Source organism: Saccostrea echinata, unplaced genomic scaffold, assembly GCF_033153115.1.
Source record: "Saccostrea echinata isolate AGI-Se365-2 ecotype Australia unplaced genomic scaffold, CSIRO_AGI_Sech_v1 ptg000051l, whole genome shotgun sequence".
Classification (NCBI taxonomy): Eukaryota; Metazoa; Mollusca; class Bivalvia; order Ostreida; family Ostreidae; genus Saccostrea; species Saccostrea echinata.
In genome coordinates, this window is record NW_026889800.1 from 7,771,111 (window position 1) to 7,792,108 (window position 20,998).

Sequence of the window (20,998 nt, forward strand, 5' to 3'; positions counted from 1 at the left end):
GATTGAGACCATCAGTCTCACCTGTGCCTCAAACCGTGTCGGCTGAATCAGCAGACACAAGTAACGGGATATTGAGTCCAACAGCCTCAGGCTGAGTTAGCGGACCGAGACAACAAGAGATTGAGACTATCAGTATCACCTTGAGCTGTGCTCAGTTATTAAGGCGGAGTCGGGGGAGCCAGCAGAGAAAAGCAACCGGAGATTGAGTTCAACAGCCTTACCTGTGCCCCAAGCCGAGTCAGCGGACCACAGCAACTCGGGAGATTGAGACCATCAACCTTATCTGTGCCCCAGGCCAAGTCAGCAGACAAAAGCAACAGAAAATTGAGACCATCAATTGTCCCCAGTGTGCCCCAGGCCGAGCCAACCGAATCAGCGAACCCAAGAAATCGGAGATTGAAAACATAAGCCGCATCTGTGCCCCAGGCCGAGTCAGCAGTCCTAAGTAACGGGATATTGAGTCCAACAGCCTCACTTTTCATGAATTTCCAAAAAGTTACATTCAACTCGCTAAAACTCTACTCTATAACTCAAAACTAACATACACACATATCTCATCTTTTTCCCCCAAACTCCTCCCACATTTCTAAAGATAACCAATGAAATGGAATAAAACTGAAATTGTAACATCAAAAGAAGGTTTAGGCAGAATTCTCAAGACAGGAAATGTTTAACCTTTCATCTCTACGCTGAAAGTAAAACTTACAATACTGTCATCCATACCGTGAGACAGGAGGGGGAGAGATGTCAAATTGATAAATATAACACAGATGCTGAAACATCAAAGTAAAAGTAAAATACATAAATTCACTCCTTGACATTAGTAACTTACCAACCACGTACCAAAACGGCCTGTATGGAAGGAAGGTACATCATGCACATCCCAAACCATTATGATTAATCAAATTGTTTATAAATTAACGACATTCAAAATGCCCAAAAAATTCAGAAGTCTAGAGACAAGCCTGCAGAACCATATAACCACCAGCCAAGAAGTATGTGACCATAAACAGGATACACCAGGACGGCAACCTTTAACTTTTGACCTACCTTAAAATTAAAAAATGTGTAATGAAACATGCAGGAATTTTATCTTTTTTGAGAAAGAAATGGATCATAATTCAGTAAGTCAGGGATAAACTTCCAGAAAAAACATGCAATTATCAACTCTGCTATATAACATCCGCCGCGTGCTCCTTGTCATGATCGGGTAACCGAAAAAATTCGTAGACAATTCAGTGTGAAAATAATGACTCAACATTTTGTATGAAAAACATCAGCAAACATTCGATTTAACGACAGATTGTATTTGCTAAAAAAAAAAAAAAATCATTGTATCGACCATAGAATTTGCGAAATGTTGACTTCAAACGAGAATGCTGATATCCTTGGATCATCAACTTATTTGTCAATAGCTTGCCTCGTTTTAGAAATTGTTCATACCCAGAAACTGCTCTTGTGTAACGAATCAACTGGAAAACGTATAAACTTCATATGTAGCACAGGTGAGAATGGTATATTGGTACATAAATAAGGGAAGTTGACGATAGAAAAATTGACCAATGACAAGGTATGTAAATTTACGAGTTCCATTTTTATTGAAAGGTAGTTGTCTATGATGTCAAAAAAAGCCTGGTCTTTAATTTATCTCGGGGTATGGTTGTATATACAGTATTGAAAAATCGTAAGTTTTGGTGCTATTGATTTTGTATTGTGTTTTCAAATTTTTTCTAAAAGTTTCTCGGAAATTTTAAGAATCCACATCTGATTAACACCACTTCTCGAATATGTTGTTTAAGTTTTTGCTGTCAGTATTTTTGTAAGGAATGTAATGGTTTAGGCCGAGGATATCGGCCTGGATAGCTTAGCTGGTAGAGCGCCTGACTATATTGATTCAGGGGTACCAGGTTCGATTCCCGGTCCAGTCTAACATTTCTCCTTCCTTGCTACGTAATATGGTGAGGTTGACCACCCCTCCAGGTGAAAGTTCTGTCAGGGATAGAAACTGTTGGGTGACGTCTTCAAGGGCAAAGCCAAAGGAGGGAGGAATGTAATGCTTTATGCTGTGGATATCGGCCTGGGTGGCTCAGTTGGTAGAGCGCCTGACTAATGAAGCAGGAGTCCAAAATTTGATTCCCGGTCCAGCTATACATTTTCTCCTTACTTGTTATAGGAGTAAAAAAAGAGACTTGGTAGAACCTTTACTAGAACCTGCTATGTGTCTATTGTAAGTATTGTTATGTAGTTTAGGAAGCAAATTCACTTTGGTTGTCGGGAATATAAAAAAAATAATAAATTGACGTAATTTTGAAGAATTTGCTCATTAGAAGGAAAATGAGTATAAATTGGATTACCACTGGTAGAATTAACGTTCCTCTATCATACAAATATAACGATGACTGAACCTTACAAAAAATGTTATAACCTGTTTTTCAGCTGGGACCAGTGCATATTGATCATGTAATCCCTGGAATTTTTTTTCACTTCTGAATTATTGAAGACAGATTGATATATTGTTTTCATATTGCCCCTCAACTGTTTAACGCGATTTCAACATCCATCTTATACTTTTAATCCATATCTTCTCCTTCATATTTGACTCATCGCCTTGCATAATCCTTGACATAAATTAATATTTATGAAATTTTGACGCCAGTTGAAAGATCGGGGTTCCCTAAATTTTGGCCCTTTTAAAATAAGTGATTTAAGGTTCTCATTACTAACTATATTTACGTTACCGGGAATGACGCATCCAGCAGGATTTAAGTTGTAGACAGAAGAACAGTGTTATCATACATGTAGGAGGATTATGTTTCAAATCTTCGATATCCACTGTAGAGTTTTTTTAGTAAAAAGTTTGGAAGCAATCGTCCATGAATATACTTAAGAAATACAAGGTGTAGACTTCAACTTGAAATATGGCGGAATGAGGAAAAATGTTGTTAATTTACTTAAATTGAATTACAATGACTTTTAAAAAAAGGAAGAAGGAAGAAAAATGTAAAATGAAGTGTTTTCATTTGTAAAAAAAGGCAAAATTGCAGATATGTCACATTAAAATTCTTTCGATGACAAAAAGACACAAAACAATTAAAGCCAGTATTTATTTAAGAATGTAAATAAAGTAAACTGTTCTGAACAAAAGCCTCATAAATACATATACATATGGCAGTAAAGTCAAAAGTACAAAAATAAAAGGGACAACCTTGGACCTCTCTTACTTAGTCATTTCTCTCAAATATCACAGATAAAGAACATCACAGGAATCCATTTTAATGATTATCTTTGTTTCAAAATGAAATTAAATGACATTTTGATACTGAAAACATTAACACTTCGTATAAAAATATTTCAATTAATATATTATTTAAATGTCATGATTGACAAAGCAGATACATGTCAGCATGCGTAGGACGAAATAATTGTAAACCATTTTGCAAAACCATAAAAAACAACGCAAAATTAGGATGTTTAATTATTAAATAAAGAAGAGATTTGCACTTCGAAAGATGTGATAAATATGATTATTTTTTCAGTTCAATTTAAAATTCTTTTATGATTTATCCATTTCTTGAACAAAGACATTTCACTTTTTTTTTTTCAAAACAACAAATCACAAAGTTAATATCAATATAACATTTTTGTGCAACAAACAGAAACAAGAATACTACGGAGGTACACTGCATGAACATTTTGTCCTAAAGATTTCACCATAACCATGCATGGAAAGATTCTTAACTACATGCCACACAAATATTAACAGTATTAATATTGCTTCCAGGAAACTTTTGAGATCACAAACTAGGCCCATTGATTCACAAATGGTGTATACTCCACACAGTATGTAGGTTTGCGGGACTTCAGTACCAGGTCGGAGTGTTGACGATACATTTTTTCTCCCATCATGGGAAATCTCTCAGCTAGTAACTGCTCCTCTAAAGGTGTAGGAAGTGGCATAGCACGCTTCTGTTTCTGTTTACTTACAAGAATGTACCGTCTGGAAAGTAAACAAAAGTAAACGATTTTAAATAGGTTAACATTACTTTTAAAATATATTTCTATGTTCGTTTTCTTTCTTTGATTCTGTTAGAAAATTATTTTTGCTTGTAAACATAACATGCTGATCACTAATAGGTGACTGCATCAAACATCATCGATTCTTATCAAAACGTTTTACTTTGTTTATACATATTTCCATTTACTAGTATTCACGACGTAAACATTTCTAATGCAATCTTAGATGATGAAGGTATATTAGTTGCAGTGAAAGTTACAACATACGTGCACTTGCTGGGAATAGATTTCGTTGAAGGAGGTCTAAGAGAATTTGGGTTTCTAGGGTCAATCATGCGTGGAGATAGACTAGGCTCTGATGTTTGGCGACTAGGAGGTCTAGATAGCGGTGTGTCTGTTCCACCTTGTCGTATCTTGTATCTGAAATATACATTCTGATTGTATAATTATTTTTTTTAGACATGATTCAGATATGGTTATATAAATGCTTAATGTAATGTAGTCTGCATTGATAATGATATTACGTGGATGACATACCAATGAATTTCGCAATCACTACATATGATGCAAAAGATTTTTCCCGTATAAATAGAAATATGGTCTTATACGAAATTGTGACAGAAGCACCATTACTCATCAGGTCTTTTAGCTTAAATTATCTTACATAAACTTTAAAAACCCATAGTTTACCTGTATCTTTAATCAGAGATAAAAACTCAAAAGAAATAACTTACAGAGGAAAACTACTAAACATTAAATCCAGTAGGTCTTTGAAGTAACGTTTTTCAAACAAGTATCCATCATTTAAATAAATGAAAAAGGCATTTATTTGATTTTAATTATTTTATGTGAATTTAAAAAAAAAATTAAGAGACAAAAAAAAATTATTACAAATTATATACGGTATAGGTAAAATTTACTTTTAAGTAATTTTTTTTTTTATAGAAATATCTAATAAACATGTGAAGAGTTTGACAAATCAGGATTGGCTAAAAAAAAGTAGCATTTTTTCCCTATAATTTTTCAATTTAATTTAATTTAATATAATTTTTCAATTTAATTTAATTTAATTTCAATTTCCTTTTTTAAAATGACTGTCTGATATTTCTTTTCTATAAATGACAAAGATCTAAAAATATCAAAAATGGTATTTTTTATATGATCAGGAAAATTATCCAAAAAAAAAAAAAATTATAAAATTAAATTAAAAAAACAAAACAAATAAATAAATAAAACTTTTTTATTCTATTTGACATGTTCTATTAGATATTAAATGGTATAGAATAATTAACAGCAAATTTTAAAATCTTAAGCGTCTCCAACATTTTCTCTGACAATGTAAAACAAAAAATATGAAATAACTAAGAGCTTAGATAAGTATACGATGGAATCATATTTCAACCAGAAGTCTCTGTCGAGACTGTAGCTCTACTTGTGTGTAGTTATCATGAAGAAAGATGTATCTTTGTGTAGTCTACTTGTACACGAAGTCTTAGTGAAATCAGACCAAAATTGTAACAGGAGAAGCGATTTGAAAGAATTTCAAAGAATTCTTATTTTTAGTAACCATGGCTACATGATTTGTCAACATTAAAAACCAATATTCAGAACAATGTATCATACTATAGGTTACTTGTATCCTAAATCTTATTTAAATCGGACCAAAACTGTTGGAGTGACATTTCAATAAATTTCGAAGAAATTTCTAATTTTAGTAGCCATGACATCATCGGTCGTAAATATTAAAAAACCTATAAACAAATTATGTATCTTAGTCTAGACTTCTTGGTCTAGTGTACTTGTGTACCAAGTCTTATTGAAACCAAAAATGGAGAAGGAAAATTTCTATTTTTGTAACCATAGCTACACCGTTTGTTGTAATCAAAAACTGATAAATAGATTTATACATCTTAATATAGTCTACTTATGTACCAAGTGAAATTGACTAAATTGACTATTGACTAAAACTGTTGAAGGAGTAGCATTTTGAATGAATTTCAGAGAGATATCAATTTTTAGTAACCATTGCAACACTGTTCGTTGAAATCAGAAATCGATAAACAGAATTATGTGTCTTAGTACAGTCTACTTGTGCCCCAAGCCTTGTAGATATCGACCCAAAACCGTTGGAGGAATAATATTTTGATACATTGAAAAAAAATTCTATTTTTTAGTATCCATGGCAACACTGTTCATTGAAATCAAAATTCGATAAATAGAAGTACAAATACATAGTCTACTTGAGTGCAAAGTTATTGAATGAAATATGGAGATAACAAAGAGTATAAAAGCTCAAAATCCATTAAAACAATACAAATTGGGAGCAGAGCAGACCTCCAAAAACATCAGAGGTGGGATCAGATGTCATGGAGGAGTGAGCATCCCATGCCGACCGGTCACACCCGCCGTGTGCTCCTTGTCATGATCTGGAAATAACGGAAAAATCCATCGACAAGGCAGTGTGTAAATAAGGGCCTAACAATTAGTATGAAAAACGTCAGTCAGCACATGACTCAATGATAGATTGTATTTGCTGACAAGGTCATTGTATCGACCATAGAACTACGAAATGATGACTTTAAACGAGACTGTTAATATTCTTGTTTCATCAACTTGCTTGTCAATAACTTATCTCGTTTAAGAAAATATTCATACATAGAGCATGCTCTTGCGTATCGAATCAACTGAGAGATATACACCCCATATTCAGGTGATAAGGGTAAATTGCTGCATAAGTAAGGGAAGCTGACGATTGAAAAGTTTAAGTCATCACGTTTATCATGACATATGGAGATAACAAACAGTATTCAATCACAAAGTCCATCATCAAAACAATACAAATCAGGAGCAGAGCAAACACTGACCGCCAAAAACATCAGAGATGGGATCAGGTGCCATGGAGGAGTGAACATCCCCTGTCGACCGGTCACAACCGCCGAGTGCTCTTTGTCATGATCAGGCAAACGGAATACAATTCAGTGTGTAAATAATGGCATAACAATTGGTATGAATATGTTTTTTAAAAATAAGTTGGATCCCCCCTTTGCCCTGATCTACCCTTTGACATAAAAACTGCAATTTAAACTTGTAATCAGTTAAATTATACGTGACTACATGTGTACTAAAAATTACATAAACAATGTACTGTTACATCTAAATTTTACTGTAAAATATGTTTCGTGAAAAAAATCTAAAATTGTAGGAAATGTTTGTTTATTTTCGGTCAATATTTCTTGAAACTTATCTGCAACTTCGCCTAAAATACATAACTTTAAACTTTAACATGCGATTAAAATCTCATGCTAAACACAAAAACATATTATATGCATCTAGACTTTACTAAGAACAGAGGGCTAGTACTAAGATCTGCATAAAGCTTTGGTGTTAGATTACCATTTACGCCTTTTTCTTGTAAAATATTCAAATATGAAACAGGCGTGTCAGACTCTGTGGTATCTTTTATTTCAAGCTCACTGGGATATTCCTTGTCGAGATATGAATGGAAAGAACCATTGTTAATTGACAATACGTCGTCGATATATCTAAATGTCGAGTTGAAGGCCACAGCAAGAGATTTCTTTTTCTCATGTATAAGATTTTGAATAAATTCTGCTTCATATGAATACAAAAATAGGTCTGCTAACAACGGGGCGCAATTAGTACCCATGGGATTTACAACAGGTTGTTGGATGACCTAGTCTCCCAAAAGCACATATATATTGTCGATCAGAAACTCAAGCATCTTTTTAATATCAACTTCAAAGTACTTGTGTGTACAATCAGAATGTTTATCAAAATAATTTTGCAAATGACCAAAGACAAGGTAAGTAAATTTACGAGTTCCACCCTTATTGAAAAAGCAGCTGTCAATGATGTCAAAAAGCCTGAACTTTAATTCATCGTGAGGAATGACTGTATATAGAGTTAAAAAGTCGTAAGATTTTATGTTACTGATTTTAGTAAAATTTTTAGACTTCAAATTTTCCAAAAGTTCCTAGGAATTTTAAAGTATCCACATCTGATTTACACCACTTCTTGAATATATTGTTGGACAGTGAAGTTTCTCCTTCACTGCTGTTAATATTTTAGTGAGGAGTAAAGAAAGAGGATTGGTAGAACATTTACCCGCTATGTGTCTGTAAGGATTTTTATGATGTGGCTTATGATACCTGAAAGGTTTCTCCACTTTAAGAGCTGTTTTGTCAGTCTGTTGTTTTTGAAGATTTGCTGCTGCTGTCTTGGGTCGCTTGGGGACCTGGACGGTGGGTTTTGCTGTATTTAGATGAGGCATATAGGACATCGAGGTGTTTGCTCTTTCTACCTGCGTCAGTGCAAAGAAAGAGGTTTCGGAACGTGTAGAAAATCCTATGGCTGCAAAAAAGATACGTGTATATTTTATACCATAGCAGTAAAATAAAACAAGAGCTAATGGAGTGAAATTAATGAATTAGGCAGAATGCACCATAAACGTCTTTGGTTCAATTATTTGCATGTCACCGAGTTTCATCAAAAAAGATTAATGGGTAAGAGGATGACTTTTACATCACTGTGTATCTATATTTCTCTGTTGAAGCTTTAGATGACTTTTACCTGACTGTGTATCTATATCTCTGTTAAGGGTTAAGATGGTTTTTACCTGACTGTGTATCTATATTCCTCTGTTGAAGCTTAATTTATATGGCTTATACCTGACTGTGTATCTATATCTCTCTGATGAAGCTTTATATGATTTTTACCTGACTGTGTATCTATATCTCTCTGTTGAAGCTTTTGTCTCTTTTCCTCCAGTTGTTCCTCCCAGACCTGTCTCTTCTGGGCTGCACTCTTTGACCGCAATGCCTTCTGCATTCTTAGCAACATGTGTCTGTTAAAAATACCAAAAAAAAAACCCCACATTATATAAACAGATATAGATACACATAAAATACTTACAGAGAATTCTTTTACGTAAAGTATATGTATATATGCTTATTAATTCTTTGGCGGTGCAGGTTTTGTTTAAGTAGTTTAACTGTTTCATGTATTGTACTACAATTGCACTTCTGAGTTACAGATGTAAGTTACAGTTAGATTTCCAACTGATGTAATACTTTAGATAAATCAAAACCTTTCAAAGGCTTTGCTTTCTGTTCATGCCAATATGTAAAATAAATTCTATCTAAAGTAATTTAATGCTTAAAAGATATTGAAAGATACACATATTTTCTGTAATTTACAGTAAATGTGAAATATGTTAAGACTTGCAAAAACGTCTTCATATTTTAACAGAATCTCTAACCACATACAGCCATGCCATCCGTTTTGTTGGGCATTGGAAGTTAATAGCACAAAAACCAAATTTCATTGATTTTTCCCCCGTAAAATCTTCTGCACAATTAATCCTCTAAAAGATTTCTATCTCCTTCTATCGACGCAAAGTCAACCTGGATAGTTAAGTTGTCAAGAAAAAAGGTTTCAATAAAGACCCAAAAATACAACATCCAGATCTGCATTGAACGTGTCACGTCTTTCACTGGTTTTAGAATAAAATCCTTCGATTTAAGAAATATCAAAATAGTAGGAAACAAGAAAACTTTAACAGAGATGAAGACTGATTTGACTTCATGTTCGAGCTTCTTTTGTTCTTGTACAAAAAATCTCTTGTAGTCGCTTAAAGGCAGGATACATGATGTCAGATTGTACCACAAAACACCAGAGACCTAATCAAGGGTTTTACTTATCTTCTAGTATACTATTGAAACCGAGGAATCCAAAGAAATTTTTAAAGAATGTGATACAACATTAGAATAAATGTAAATGTTTAAACATTTAAATTGTCAATACCATCAAATGGATCCTCAAAGACACAGGTCCCTTTAAAATTGCCATAATTAAGCTAAAAAAGTTTCAAGTCTTTCTACTCTGTTTTGGAAACCAAAGTATACATTATTCAAACCCAAGTTTAACAAACTCAGCAATACCGATATAAAATCCTGTTCATTGGAATTTAATAATTTGATGTTCATGACATCAGTGAATTAATTTGAGAGGCCTTGACTTTATGAGTATACAAGCTTGCCAGATTGAAAGTGTGTTTTTCTCAAAGAAAAACATAACACCTTTGGAGATAAAGATAATCTCTGGAGATAGGGATAATTTCTGGAGATAGGGATAATTTCTGGAGATTAGGATAATCTCTGATTCTATTTTTACCTCTCTATTTCCCGCTCCTGCCAATTCTCCTCAAAATGGTTGCCATCATTTCTGTACAATTTATTCTTATCCGTAGCTGACACTCTGAAATAGAACGAAAAACAATTTAACAGTGTATTTTGATTGAGATATAGAAAGGTGTTAGAGATTATTTAATATCAATCATTACAACCACTTTCTTACCCGTGGATACTATTATATCGTTCCAGTGCATCTTCAAACGCATTCTGGAGATCCTAAGATATACAAAATATCAATCAATGCAAGATCAAAATATGTTTTAGAGACATCATAATAATATTAACATGTAATTGGAGGGGAAAAAAATATAATTATCATTTACAAACAGTAAATGTATATCTGATTTTCATTAATATATTTTTTTAGCGATGATACAACATTAGCTAAGAATATTACAAATATATAAAGCAAAAAATGAATAAATGCAAAAATAATATTTATAATATATTTTGCAAAGCTAATCAAGAATCATTCTTTCACATTATCTAGCCATGCACATATTGTGTTAATGTTGCAAGCCATGTTAAGTGACATATCTTCGTTTTTTACCACAATGAACAGATATATCATTAAACAATCAATTAAAACATTAGACCCGTTCATCAAATCTCTTTTAAAATATGATAAATGATAAAACGAAGCCACACATTTGCTTCTTTTCCACTCATCCAGATGCATTGTAAATGTTATAATTCCTAAAGCAAAATTTCCAAACAAACCGCCAATTATTCAGCACAACCTTGAATACATCATATCGCAAGACACAACCAATGTAGGTTGTTGTGACCGCAGTCACCGTGCTTACTTACTTCTAAATTGTCAGGAAGTTCAAGAATCAGTTCTAGCTGTAAATGAGGCATTTGGTTAATATATGGTTATCAATACCAGACACACTACAAACACATTGTTCTGATCAGATGTGGAATGATTGCCTATGTCACAAACATTGAAAGACAAAATAAAAATCCAGAAACTCTGTCGATATCCCTATATGCACAGTAAAATCAATTTTGACAATTTATCCATATCGTAAGCTCTTGTCAGCCATTATATCTTCATGTACTAATCTCTCTGTTTGAAACTGTTTGAAAAAGTCCAGCACATTTTAAAACCTCCTGTTTGATCAATGATCTAGGACGATGGAACACGATGAATGCATTTCAAAATTTACTTTTAAATCAATTCGATCAATATCTCTTCAAATATAACAATTTTTCTCCTCCAAATCAATATCTCCCATAGAATGGCGAAATTCTATAAGCATTGTTTATCAGAAAATTGCTAAAATCACATGTGTTCCATTGAATTTAAAATCAGTCCGGGGTGATATATATTCTCCATGTAAATCTAGACCCTTAGTCATTACATACTCCACTGCAAAGCTCACGTGACTACAGACTATCTTTTTTGTGTATTTCGGATTTCAATAAAAATTTATCAATGCAAGTGATCTGATCCATTTACTTTAAATTCGATGGATCTCCTTTTACCATTCTTCACCTGGTAGTGATCCGAGGCGATTTAAATTTATAGACTGTAATTTGATTGAAATGACTTTCCTCAGCCATGAAAAGAAAATTTAACAGTAATAAAGTTGTGTCTGTTGGCTATCAATTAAGTTCAATTAAAGCATTAGAAATATGCATTGAGCTCTTAAATTAAACGATTTGTTTATACTATAATCTTTTTAATCCCCCTATCAATGCATTGTTTAAGTTGAAATTTGACCACAACATTCGGGTTGGGGAAGTGAAGTGGTGCAGACATGATCTGATTTATTTTGAACTGCATTTGAAAGACAGCAGCAAAGGTAAAAAGTTTAAATACAGCTGTGATAATTAAAATGTGACAGAAATAGGTCTTTATCATAAAATATACATTTTTGAACACTCCATCTGATTATTTTATTTTTTTATTTCTGGAAAAGCACATTGCACAGACATGACAAGTATAAAATGATTTTTGAAAATTAAACAAATTGAAATCAAATCAGATAAATATCAGACAGCTTGCAAGTTTACACCTCACAAAACTGAACAAATACTGGGAATGAAGCGATTACATTTTCATGTACACTGTACATGTGTTTAGTCTTTCTCGCCAAGTTAAGTGTATTTTAATTGTCACTTCTTGACCAAATGTTTATTATTGTGGGCAATCTGTATTGCACATTAATGTGACGTGCAATTTTCTCGTGGGGAACGTAAAAAAAGATACAGGCCCGTAGCACTTTGTTCTGAGTATAGTATTTTGCTATAATAATTTTTCCTTTAGATGCTGGTCCCCCCCCCCCCCCCCCCCACACACACACACTTTTTGATGTTGTAAGGTCGAGTACCGGCAAATTTTAGGATTGGTACAGTAAATTAGTTTTTTTCCTTGTCAGATAATTTTAGGAAATTGGGTCCCCACTTTTGGTCAGTTTAGGTTTTTTTTCTTTTGCTTGTCATATTTTTTGGCAAGTTGACCCCCCCCCCCCCACACACACACTTTTGAAACCGTTGCTACGGGCCTGAGATATCTCTCATAATCGATTGCGGGGGAATCTTTTATACTCACGGCTTATTTTTTTTTTCATTTATCTATCACTAAAAAAGACTCCTTCTCGTTCAAAGTATGTGTAAAGTAACCCAATATCTATACCAAATTTCTATTTCCCTTGAAATGTACTACAGATTGCTTTTTACTTTAAACTAATAAGTGCGGTATATCAAAGGTTTACCTTGACAAAAAAATATTATGATTTCACTCGATATATTTGAAAATGCTCACTCTTGATGAGAAAGTGAAAGTGAGAATGACAATTCTCTCGAATGTCACTTATGTTCAACATTCAACAGTTTCCTGTCGCCCGCGTGGCGCAGTGGTTAGAGCGTCTGCTCTAGAGTCGCGAAGTAAGGAGTTGATCCTTTCGTCGCGGGTTCGAATCCCACTGTGGGACGTGGAGACCGGTCCTTCGGATGAGACCGTATAAACCGAGGTCCCGTGTCGCAGTAGGTGCTGGCACGAAAAAGACCCCTCACTGCTCAATGGCCGTAAGTGCCAAGTATAGGACAAAATTTGCAGCTCTCCATCGGCAAATGGTGGCGTCTCCATATGAGTGAAAAATTCTCGAGAGGGACGTTAAACAAAATACAATCAATCAATCAACAATCAACAGTTTCCTAAAGGACAGAGTTTACTGAAGGCTGTTACTGTAAACGAATACCGGGTATACAAATGTACCTCGCGTTAAAACAATATTTTATTGTTTGTTTTGGACAACTTGTATTGACAGTATGTTAAAGATATCGTACACAAGTTCCAACTTAGGTAGTCCTCTCCCCAATATCTTAATATCAAACTGTCAAATATTACTTGATCTGAAAGTAGCTGTTTTGTGCTTACGTATCAAATCGTCAAATTAAAGATGAAAAAAAAAATCGCGGGAAAATAGCCGTGAAATTTTCCTTTACAGACAGAATAAGCTCACTTGTTGTTACGTAACATTGCAAATAGGATGTTTTTATAAATTTGGTGCACATAAATTGTTATTAAATTTCAAAGACCATGGTATTGTTTTTAAGTAGTGCAGACTTTGCTTGTACATGTACAATGGTGCTAACAACGATGAAGCTTTAAAGAAGACATACAAAAAACATAATGTATATTTAATCACATCCTCCAATTGTATATCTGTCTGTTGTTTTGAAGAACTACAGCAATAATATATGTGTGCTTCTTGTAAAGCTCTTGCACATTCCAAATATAAATATACTGCCTACTTCTACAATTTTCCATTATCTTGTACAGAAATCTATACTACTTATCTTTCTACAAGAAGAATTTTCTATTTTTCTTTCATTTAAGGCATGCATGATTGATAGAAACTACTACTGTTGAAAAAGAAGTACGAAAATAGCAAAAAAAAATATTTCCATACCGCAATGTCGACTTTTTCCGATTCTGAGGACTAAAATTTATTTCAACACATTCACGACTCTGAATATTCATTTACTGATTTTTATTAAATATATTTTCTGAAGTGTAATGATATTAAATTGAAAATGTCGTATGCTCATTTAGTAACGCACAAAACTTGGTTCAAATTAACAGATTTTTATCTTTTTTTCATACATTTATTTAAACCATCAGAAATCATCCGAACAAAAACCTTTTATATAACATGTTTATGTATCAAATATAACACGTTTTTTTGATCCGGAAGGTGAACACAATTTAAATAGGTCAGTCGTGAGGGATCTACATGCATTATAAGACTTACCTCTGCTTGAAATCTGACGTGGGCTGTCTGCGGACGAACCGTGTCATCTTGCGCTAGGGAAAAGTAATAGAACACGATGCAAACTCTTCATTAACTGTACTTATCATTAGTGTTTATAAAATATTAAACACATTTGTAGAATTGAAAGACATTTGAAAAAATAAAACAGGGTTTTCAAGATAATAAAATTTTTTAACAAAGGTTTTTAATATTTCCTAAGCAAGGATGATCTTATAACATCATATCTTTTTCAAAACATATTTTTTCATTCCAAATCATAAATATAATATTGCCTTTTAGAGACTTCGATATTGGTCTTAATTTTACCCTTGCAAAAGAAGTTCGAATTTCAATTGTCTGCTCGTATTCTCCAAGTTTTTAGTCTTGCTCGTAAATCTCTTAATTTCATGAAGATGTGTTACAATGTAATACATGTTAGTTTCTATGTGTTGTCAATACAGATACAATATAAACATATTTATGTGATGGAAAACACGTGATAGAACAATGCAAAAACGTGAACACTGTAGGTACCCCAGTACGTGTGTGCATTCTTTATTGTGATCTACATCCTATTGAACATGTTAAATCCCGACATTCCCTGAATACACTGCTTAATATATTCCCAAATCCTAAAGTTAAAGACTCACTAAAATGTTTTATTTCTGATGAAAATCGCACTATTCCTGTTAAAATAACCGATGAACTGCTACATGAAATATGGAGATAACGAACTGTAATCAAGCTCAAAAGTCCATTGAAACAATACAAATCGGGAGCAGTGCAAACATGGACCTCTAAAAACATCAGAGGTGGGATCAGGTGCCATGGAGTAAGCATCCCTTGTTTACCGGTCACACCAGCCGTGTGTTCATTGTCATGATAGGAAAAACAGAAAAATCATAGACAATTCAATGTGTAAATAATGTCTAACAATTAGTTTGAAAAACGTCAGTCAGCATTCGACTTAATGATAGATTGTACTTGCTGACAAGGTCGCTGTATCGACATTTCAATTTGTATACGATTATGCACTATGATTTGTACTTGCAATAATTAATAGTTGCATATACCTTAAAATCTTACTTAAATAAATTACTTTTTTGAAATTATGTATTTGTATAACTCTTCTCACACTTTAAATTGACAACAGATTTTCTCACGTGTGACAAATGGTCTAAATTGAATACTCAACGTACACGTAAAAGTTGTCAAATAAGATTCAATTATACCACTTAAACTGTTTTATAAAATATTTTCATTATTTCAATTTTTTATAATCTAAGTAGCTAAGTGCAAATAAAAATCAGAGCTGTTAAGAAAATGGAATTCTATCAGTGTCTTACCAAGAAGATCTAGATATTCTATCACAGAATGAGAAGTATGAGGACAAGACAAAAGTCATCAAAGAGAAATGGAAATAACATAAAATTCTAGATGTTTCAAAATCTAAAAGTATCACCACCTCCAAGTCTGATTAGCAAGAAAGAAGATATGAACATGTAATAAATGATCATTTTGTTAATTTCAAAAAGTTTCCTATTTCACGTTAAGGGAATAAAATTATTTTGATAGAATGTCTCTCTGACTCTCTCTGATAATCCACATCCAATGAAGGAGTAACATTAACTATAATTTGAACTTTACAGAAGATATAAATATAATAAAAGAGAAGTCTTGGTATAAGGTTCTTACTTTCTGAAGGCTTGGGTCTGTGGAAGGAAGAGTTTGGTCTCTGTTGGATATATTTTAACTCCTCCTTTGTAAGTAGAGATCTTTCTCTTCTGCTTTTGTAGTGGGTCCGAGGCCTCTGCCGATCCATTTCATCGTCTGCCTCGTGACCACTGAAGTGTGACCGGTCCTCAGTCATCTCGGAGATGGGAGAGGCTAACCTAGAGCGATCTACGTAGAGGGAAGGAGCAATGGCATTACATTCATAAGATATGGCTTTTTACAGAAAATCAGATTATAATGCATGTAGATGGGATCGTTGCAGAAAATCGTTTTGGTAGTATCATACAAGAAATGTTCATGCAATTTTACTATTTAATCCATGCTTTTTGAAAAAAAAAAGATTATGTTTGTATAACAATATGTTTTTATTAGCACAAAGAAAATTAGAATAAAATGCAGTACTGTTATGAACACAAATCATGTGAGAAAAAAAATGTGTTAATAAGCATGTATACGTATAAACATTTATATAGAAGCAAGTGCAAGATTATTTTATTAGAATTATAAAAGATTTTCATAAAAAGGGTGCAAAGTTGTTTTTTTTATGATCTGAAAATTAATGCATTTCTGTAAACTTGGAAAGCAAGGTAAAATTATACATTAATTTTAAAACATTTATCAGACGCACAATATAAACTACAAAGTACTTTGGTTTTCAATATATCTGAAACAGAAAATTGTTATAATAAATGATAATATTATAATTATGAATTAAATAACTCAATAATAGGTCAATTTCCTTGGCGAATTTTACCCGTTTAAACAGTGTATCATGGTGATTTGTTAAATTTATATGTTGAATAATGAGGGCACAATGTCAAAAACAAGGGGTTACTTATTCATTCTTCGTCAGAGAATGAAGGGAAAATGGAAACTAAGTAGTAGAGAATGGTTAATATAAAAATTCATGTTAGGTTTTAAAGCAAAGACACGGAAAAGGAAAACAACGAAGGAAAACAAAAGGTGGCTAAGCTGTAAATTACATGTATCCACTTTGCCGTCACTTTCTTTGGGTAGATCTACCCTAATCAGTTTGGGGGCCCCTTTACGGGAGTCTGAAAGTTTCTTAAGGGCCGCCGTGGGGGTCTCAGACCGGGGTCTTTCTGGGAGATCATTTTGTACATTCCACTGTCTTTGTACTGCTGTTTCTATGTCAGGAATAAGGTTATCCTGATCCTCCTCTTCTTCTAATCCTTTTAGTGGAGAAATACGGCCTGCCAAATCGGTAAGCAATCTTATTTCATGCAAACATACGCTATTTCATGCAATGTGTCATGCATCTATTAAACAAATTCATGCACTGTGAATACATGATGCATGCATGTCCTAAACTGTGAATGATTAAAATATTTACACCATGTTACAGTATAATTTATGAAGGTGTATCAAAATAATGGCAAAATATATACTAGTACACCGGTATTACTATTTCTTTATTTTCATGGAACAATGTATATTTTATCTTGAAAATGGTTTTCGTTTTTGAATAGTAATTCCTGCAAAGGACATGGTTGTTACTAAAAATATTTTATTCCAGAAATCACAAAAATTACTGTGTTCGTTATCGCATACTAGAAATTTAATCTTTTTTCAATAAAGAGACAAGTACCTTGTCGTGATTGGAGTTCTCTCCTCACTTCATCTGGAACTTTGTCGATCTAATAATAAGAAAAGACAGTTCATGTATGATTATTTAAGGTTTAATATTGGTTCCATTTCTTTATGTATTTTTTTCAGGTACATCAAAACTTAATAATTCATTCATGTGAAATAATAATGCACATTCAGCATTGAATCGTTATATGCACCACTTCCTATTGAGGATTTAACTGCTGCTTATGAATCAAACACAATGATCCAAAAATATAATATAAATGCCTATTTCTCTCATAATCAATTAGTTTACAATCTCAGTCTACTTACAGTGACTCGGAAACATATTTTCCGCATTTTTGTATACCAAAATAATACTTCAACATAACAGATATAACAAAACTACATCTAACTTCCAAACACATACAATTCTCTCTGTGGAACATTCAAGCGAACTGATTTAATTGAAATCTTTGTAAACTCCCTACAGAAATCTTGCTAATCCATTCCACCAATATTTAAATAATTAGAAATCTGAAGAAAACCTGTAATTTAAAGGGAATGACAGAGTCCTTTCATAAATGTGTTCTTTGGAGTTTTCCCTATGTTTGCTATCGTGATTGCTCGGGCTATTTAAATCACCACTTGTCAAAAGTCATTTGTTCAAACTGCCTAGCATCTTATCGCTGCTTTCCATTATGTTCTCTCCCAGAGGTTCGTAATTTGCAATCTTTATAATTAATTACGACTGTATGTATTATTTGTTGCTAAATAATTATTTTTTGTCTTGACGACTGTGCATGGGATTTAACTCGACGTAGATGGTAGTTAATATTTCTTTCTGATGTTTAGAAAAGGAAAAGGCTAGCACTTAAAAGGAATGAGTTTTCATCTGCAAAAGCAACAACAGTTTCACGCAATATTCATCAAATAAATTAACTTTACTCTAAGAAGTTCACCAGAAGTGCTAATTCTAAAATAAAGGAAAATGACAAATGAAGGTTTATTCACTTATTACCTTATTTTCGAATGTAAATCTGACTGAAAAATCTTTTAATAAAACCCCCCACCCCATCCCCCAAAATAAAAACTTTTTAGCAAGAAATGTAAAGTGCTTGTCAATTTTCCCGAAAAAATACTTTTATTTGGAAATTTTCACATCTTTTCTGCTAGGTTTATGCTTTTAAAAATTGGCAGATCAAATTGAAAATCATATTTTAGATTTCAAGCAATAAGGCATATTCAAAGTTTTCCCACACATCTACTAGAGAGCAAATATGTCATCTTTTGAAAAAAAAAGTGCTTTAAAGGAGAAAACATTTTAATATTCAGGTGATATATCACATTCAGCATTCGTCCTCGAACACATCCATCGGGTAAGCAGAGACCTTCAAACAGAATGTCTATAAATACAGCAAGGCATTATTGAAAGATATTCAAAAGAATAAAAAAAAATATGTTCAAATTGTATTTTAGTTCATTGACATCGGGATCGGTAGGCCCGGGTTGGATTCTCGTTAGTGGCGCCGCATCAAACCTAAGACGTAACATAGGCGCCGAATCAAACCTAAGACGTAACATAGGCGCCGAATCAAACCTAAGACGTAACATAGGTGGTGACTGTTCCTTCGTCAAGAGCCCGGCATTAAAAGTGAAAATCACGGGTCTTTCGGATGAGACCTTCAAAACCGAGGTTCCGTGTCACGGTAGGCCTTTGCACGATAAAGAATCCAGAGTGCAGAGTATAGGTCTAAATTTGAAGCCTTTCACCGGTATATTGGTGACGTCTCTTGGGTAAACAATTCTCGAATGGGACGTAAAACAACATACACGTACAATCAATTACGTGGATTTACCTGGGTAATTCAACTTGATTACAAGATTTTCCTGATCTACCTGTTTTCTAATAATATGAAACAAATTACTAATTACACAAAACATGAGTCTTAAAAAATCCTCTGTGCTTCCACATTCTTTCAGGTTACTTAAACATGACATCTCTTTCTGGTTTGTAAACTCTTGAAAAACTAAAAACCACTTTGGAAAAAAAATTCGCAGAAAATATCACAAATGGAGTATCTGTTATTCTGAAAAAAGTAAAATGAAATATGAAGATACATGTAACGAACAGTATTCAAGTTCCAAATCCATTTAAACAATACAAATCGGGATCAAAGCAAACATGGACCTCCAAAAACAGTAGAGGTGGGATCAGGTGCCAAAGAAGAGTGAGCATCCCTTGCCGACCGGTCACAGCCGCCATGTGCTCCTTGTCATGATCGGGAAAAACGGAAAAATCCGTAGATAATTCAGTATGTAAATAATGGCCTAACAATTAGTATGAAAAACGTCAGTAAGGCATTTGACTTAATGATAGGTTGTATTTGCTGACAAGATTATTGTATCAACCATAAAACTTGCGAAATGATGACTTCAAACGAGACTGTTGATATCTTTGTTTCATCAACTTGTCAAAAACTTGCCTCGTTTTAGAAATTGTTCATACGTACGGTATGCTCTTGCGTATCAAATCAACTGAGAGACAAAAAGAGACCTAGACTAGTCCTGATCAAACGTTCTGCGGATTTTCCTACTAACCCCAGGGTGACATAATTTTGTATGAATTTTTGAATGTATAAAGAAAAACAGAGTTTTAAAAAAAAAATCTTAAAATGTTTCATGCTGAAAAGCAAATAATTTTTAAAAATAAACAGAAATCAGTAACACACCCAAATGAATGGTGGTCGTTTCAGCTTTCAGTTTTATGCTGTAAGATCTTTTTACCGCTATACACAGGTATTGCACAAAACTAAACTCGAATTATTTTAAATTCGTATAATTGATTAATATGCATTGATTTTAAGAATCAAACAAAAAAGCTCTGCACAAAGAACACTCGTTCTGATACTTCCATTTTTTGAAAGGTTCATATGATACGAGCCCCTAACAGTGTAAGTATGCAAACTTATAAAATACAAAATAGACAAAGGAAACAATGGTAAAAATCATTTGTATGTTTGTTATGTTTATGTATGACAACTCCATATGTGCTTTTCCTTCTTTAAAACGAGCTTCCCATGAAAAAATACTCTTGAACTCTTCTATTTTTTGGAAGGGGGAATCATTTTTAAATAAGAGAATTAGCAAAACATATGTTTTTTGATAAGAGGAAGTTAAAAA

The 20,998-nt window shown here is 33.2% G+C and overlaps 1 protein-coding gene across 3 annotated transcripts in view; it reads right to left on the reverse strand.

The window, feature by feature from the left end:
• Nucleotides 1–3,092: 3,092 nt before the first annotated feature.
• Nucleotides 3,093–20,998, reverse strand: part of LOC133203675 (uncharacterized) — a 37,521-nt gene continuing 19,615 nt past the window's right edge. For 2 of the 3 annotated variants that reach the window (XM_061339441.1, XM_061339440.1), the window contains 11 exons: nt 17,835–17,883; nt 17,209–17,439; nt 16,187–16,393; nt 14,492–14,544; nt 11,037–11,072; nt 10,390–10,442; nt 10,207–10,290; nt 8,751–8,878; nt 8,184–8,385; nt 4,282–4,434; nt 3,093–3,997 (listed from right to left, as the gene is read on the reverse strand). In XM_061339441.1, the coding sequence (XP_061195425.1) occupies nt 3,802–3,997; nt 4,282–4,434; nt 8,184–8,385; nt 8,751–8,878; nt 10,207–10,290; nt 10,390–10,442; nt 11,037–11,072; nt 14,492–14,544; nt 16,187–16,393; nt 17,209–17,439; nt 17,835–17,883 (1,392 nt within the window). In that variant the 3' untranslated portion in view covers nt 3,093–3,801. The remainder of the gene's footprint in view (nt 3,998–4,281; nt 4,435–8,183; nt 8,386–8,750; nt 8,879–10,206; nt 10,291–10,389; nt 10,443–11,036; nt 11,073–14,491; nt 14,545–16,186; nt 16,394–17,208; nt 17,440–17,834; nt 17,884–20,998) is intronic. The other variant, XM_061339442.1, reaches the window with a different exon arrangement.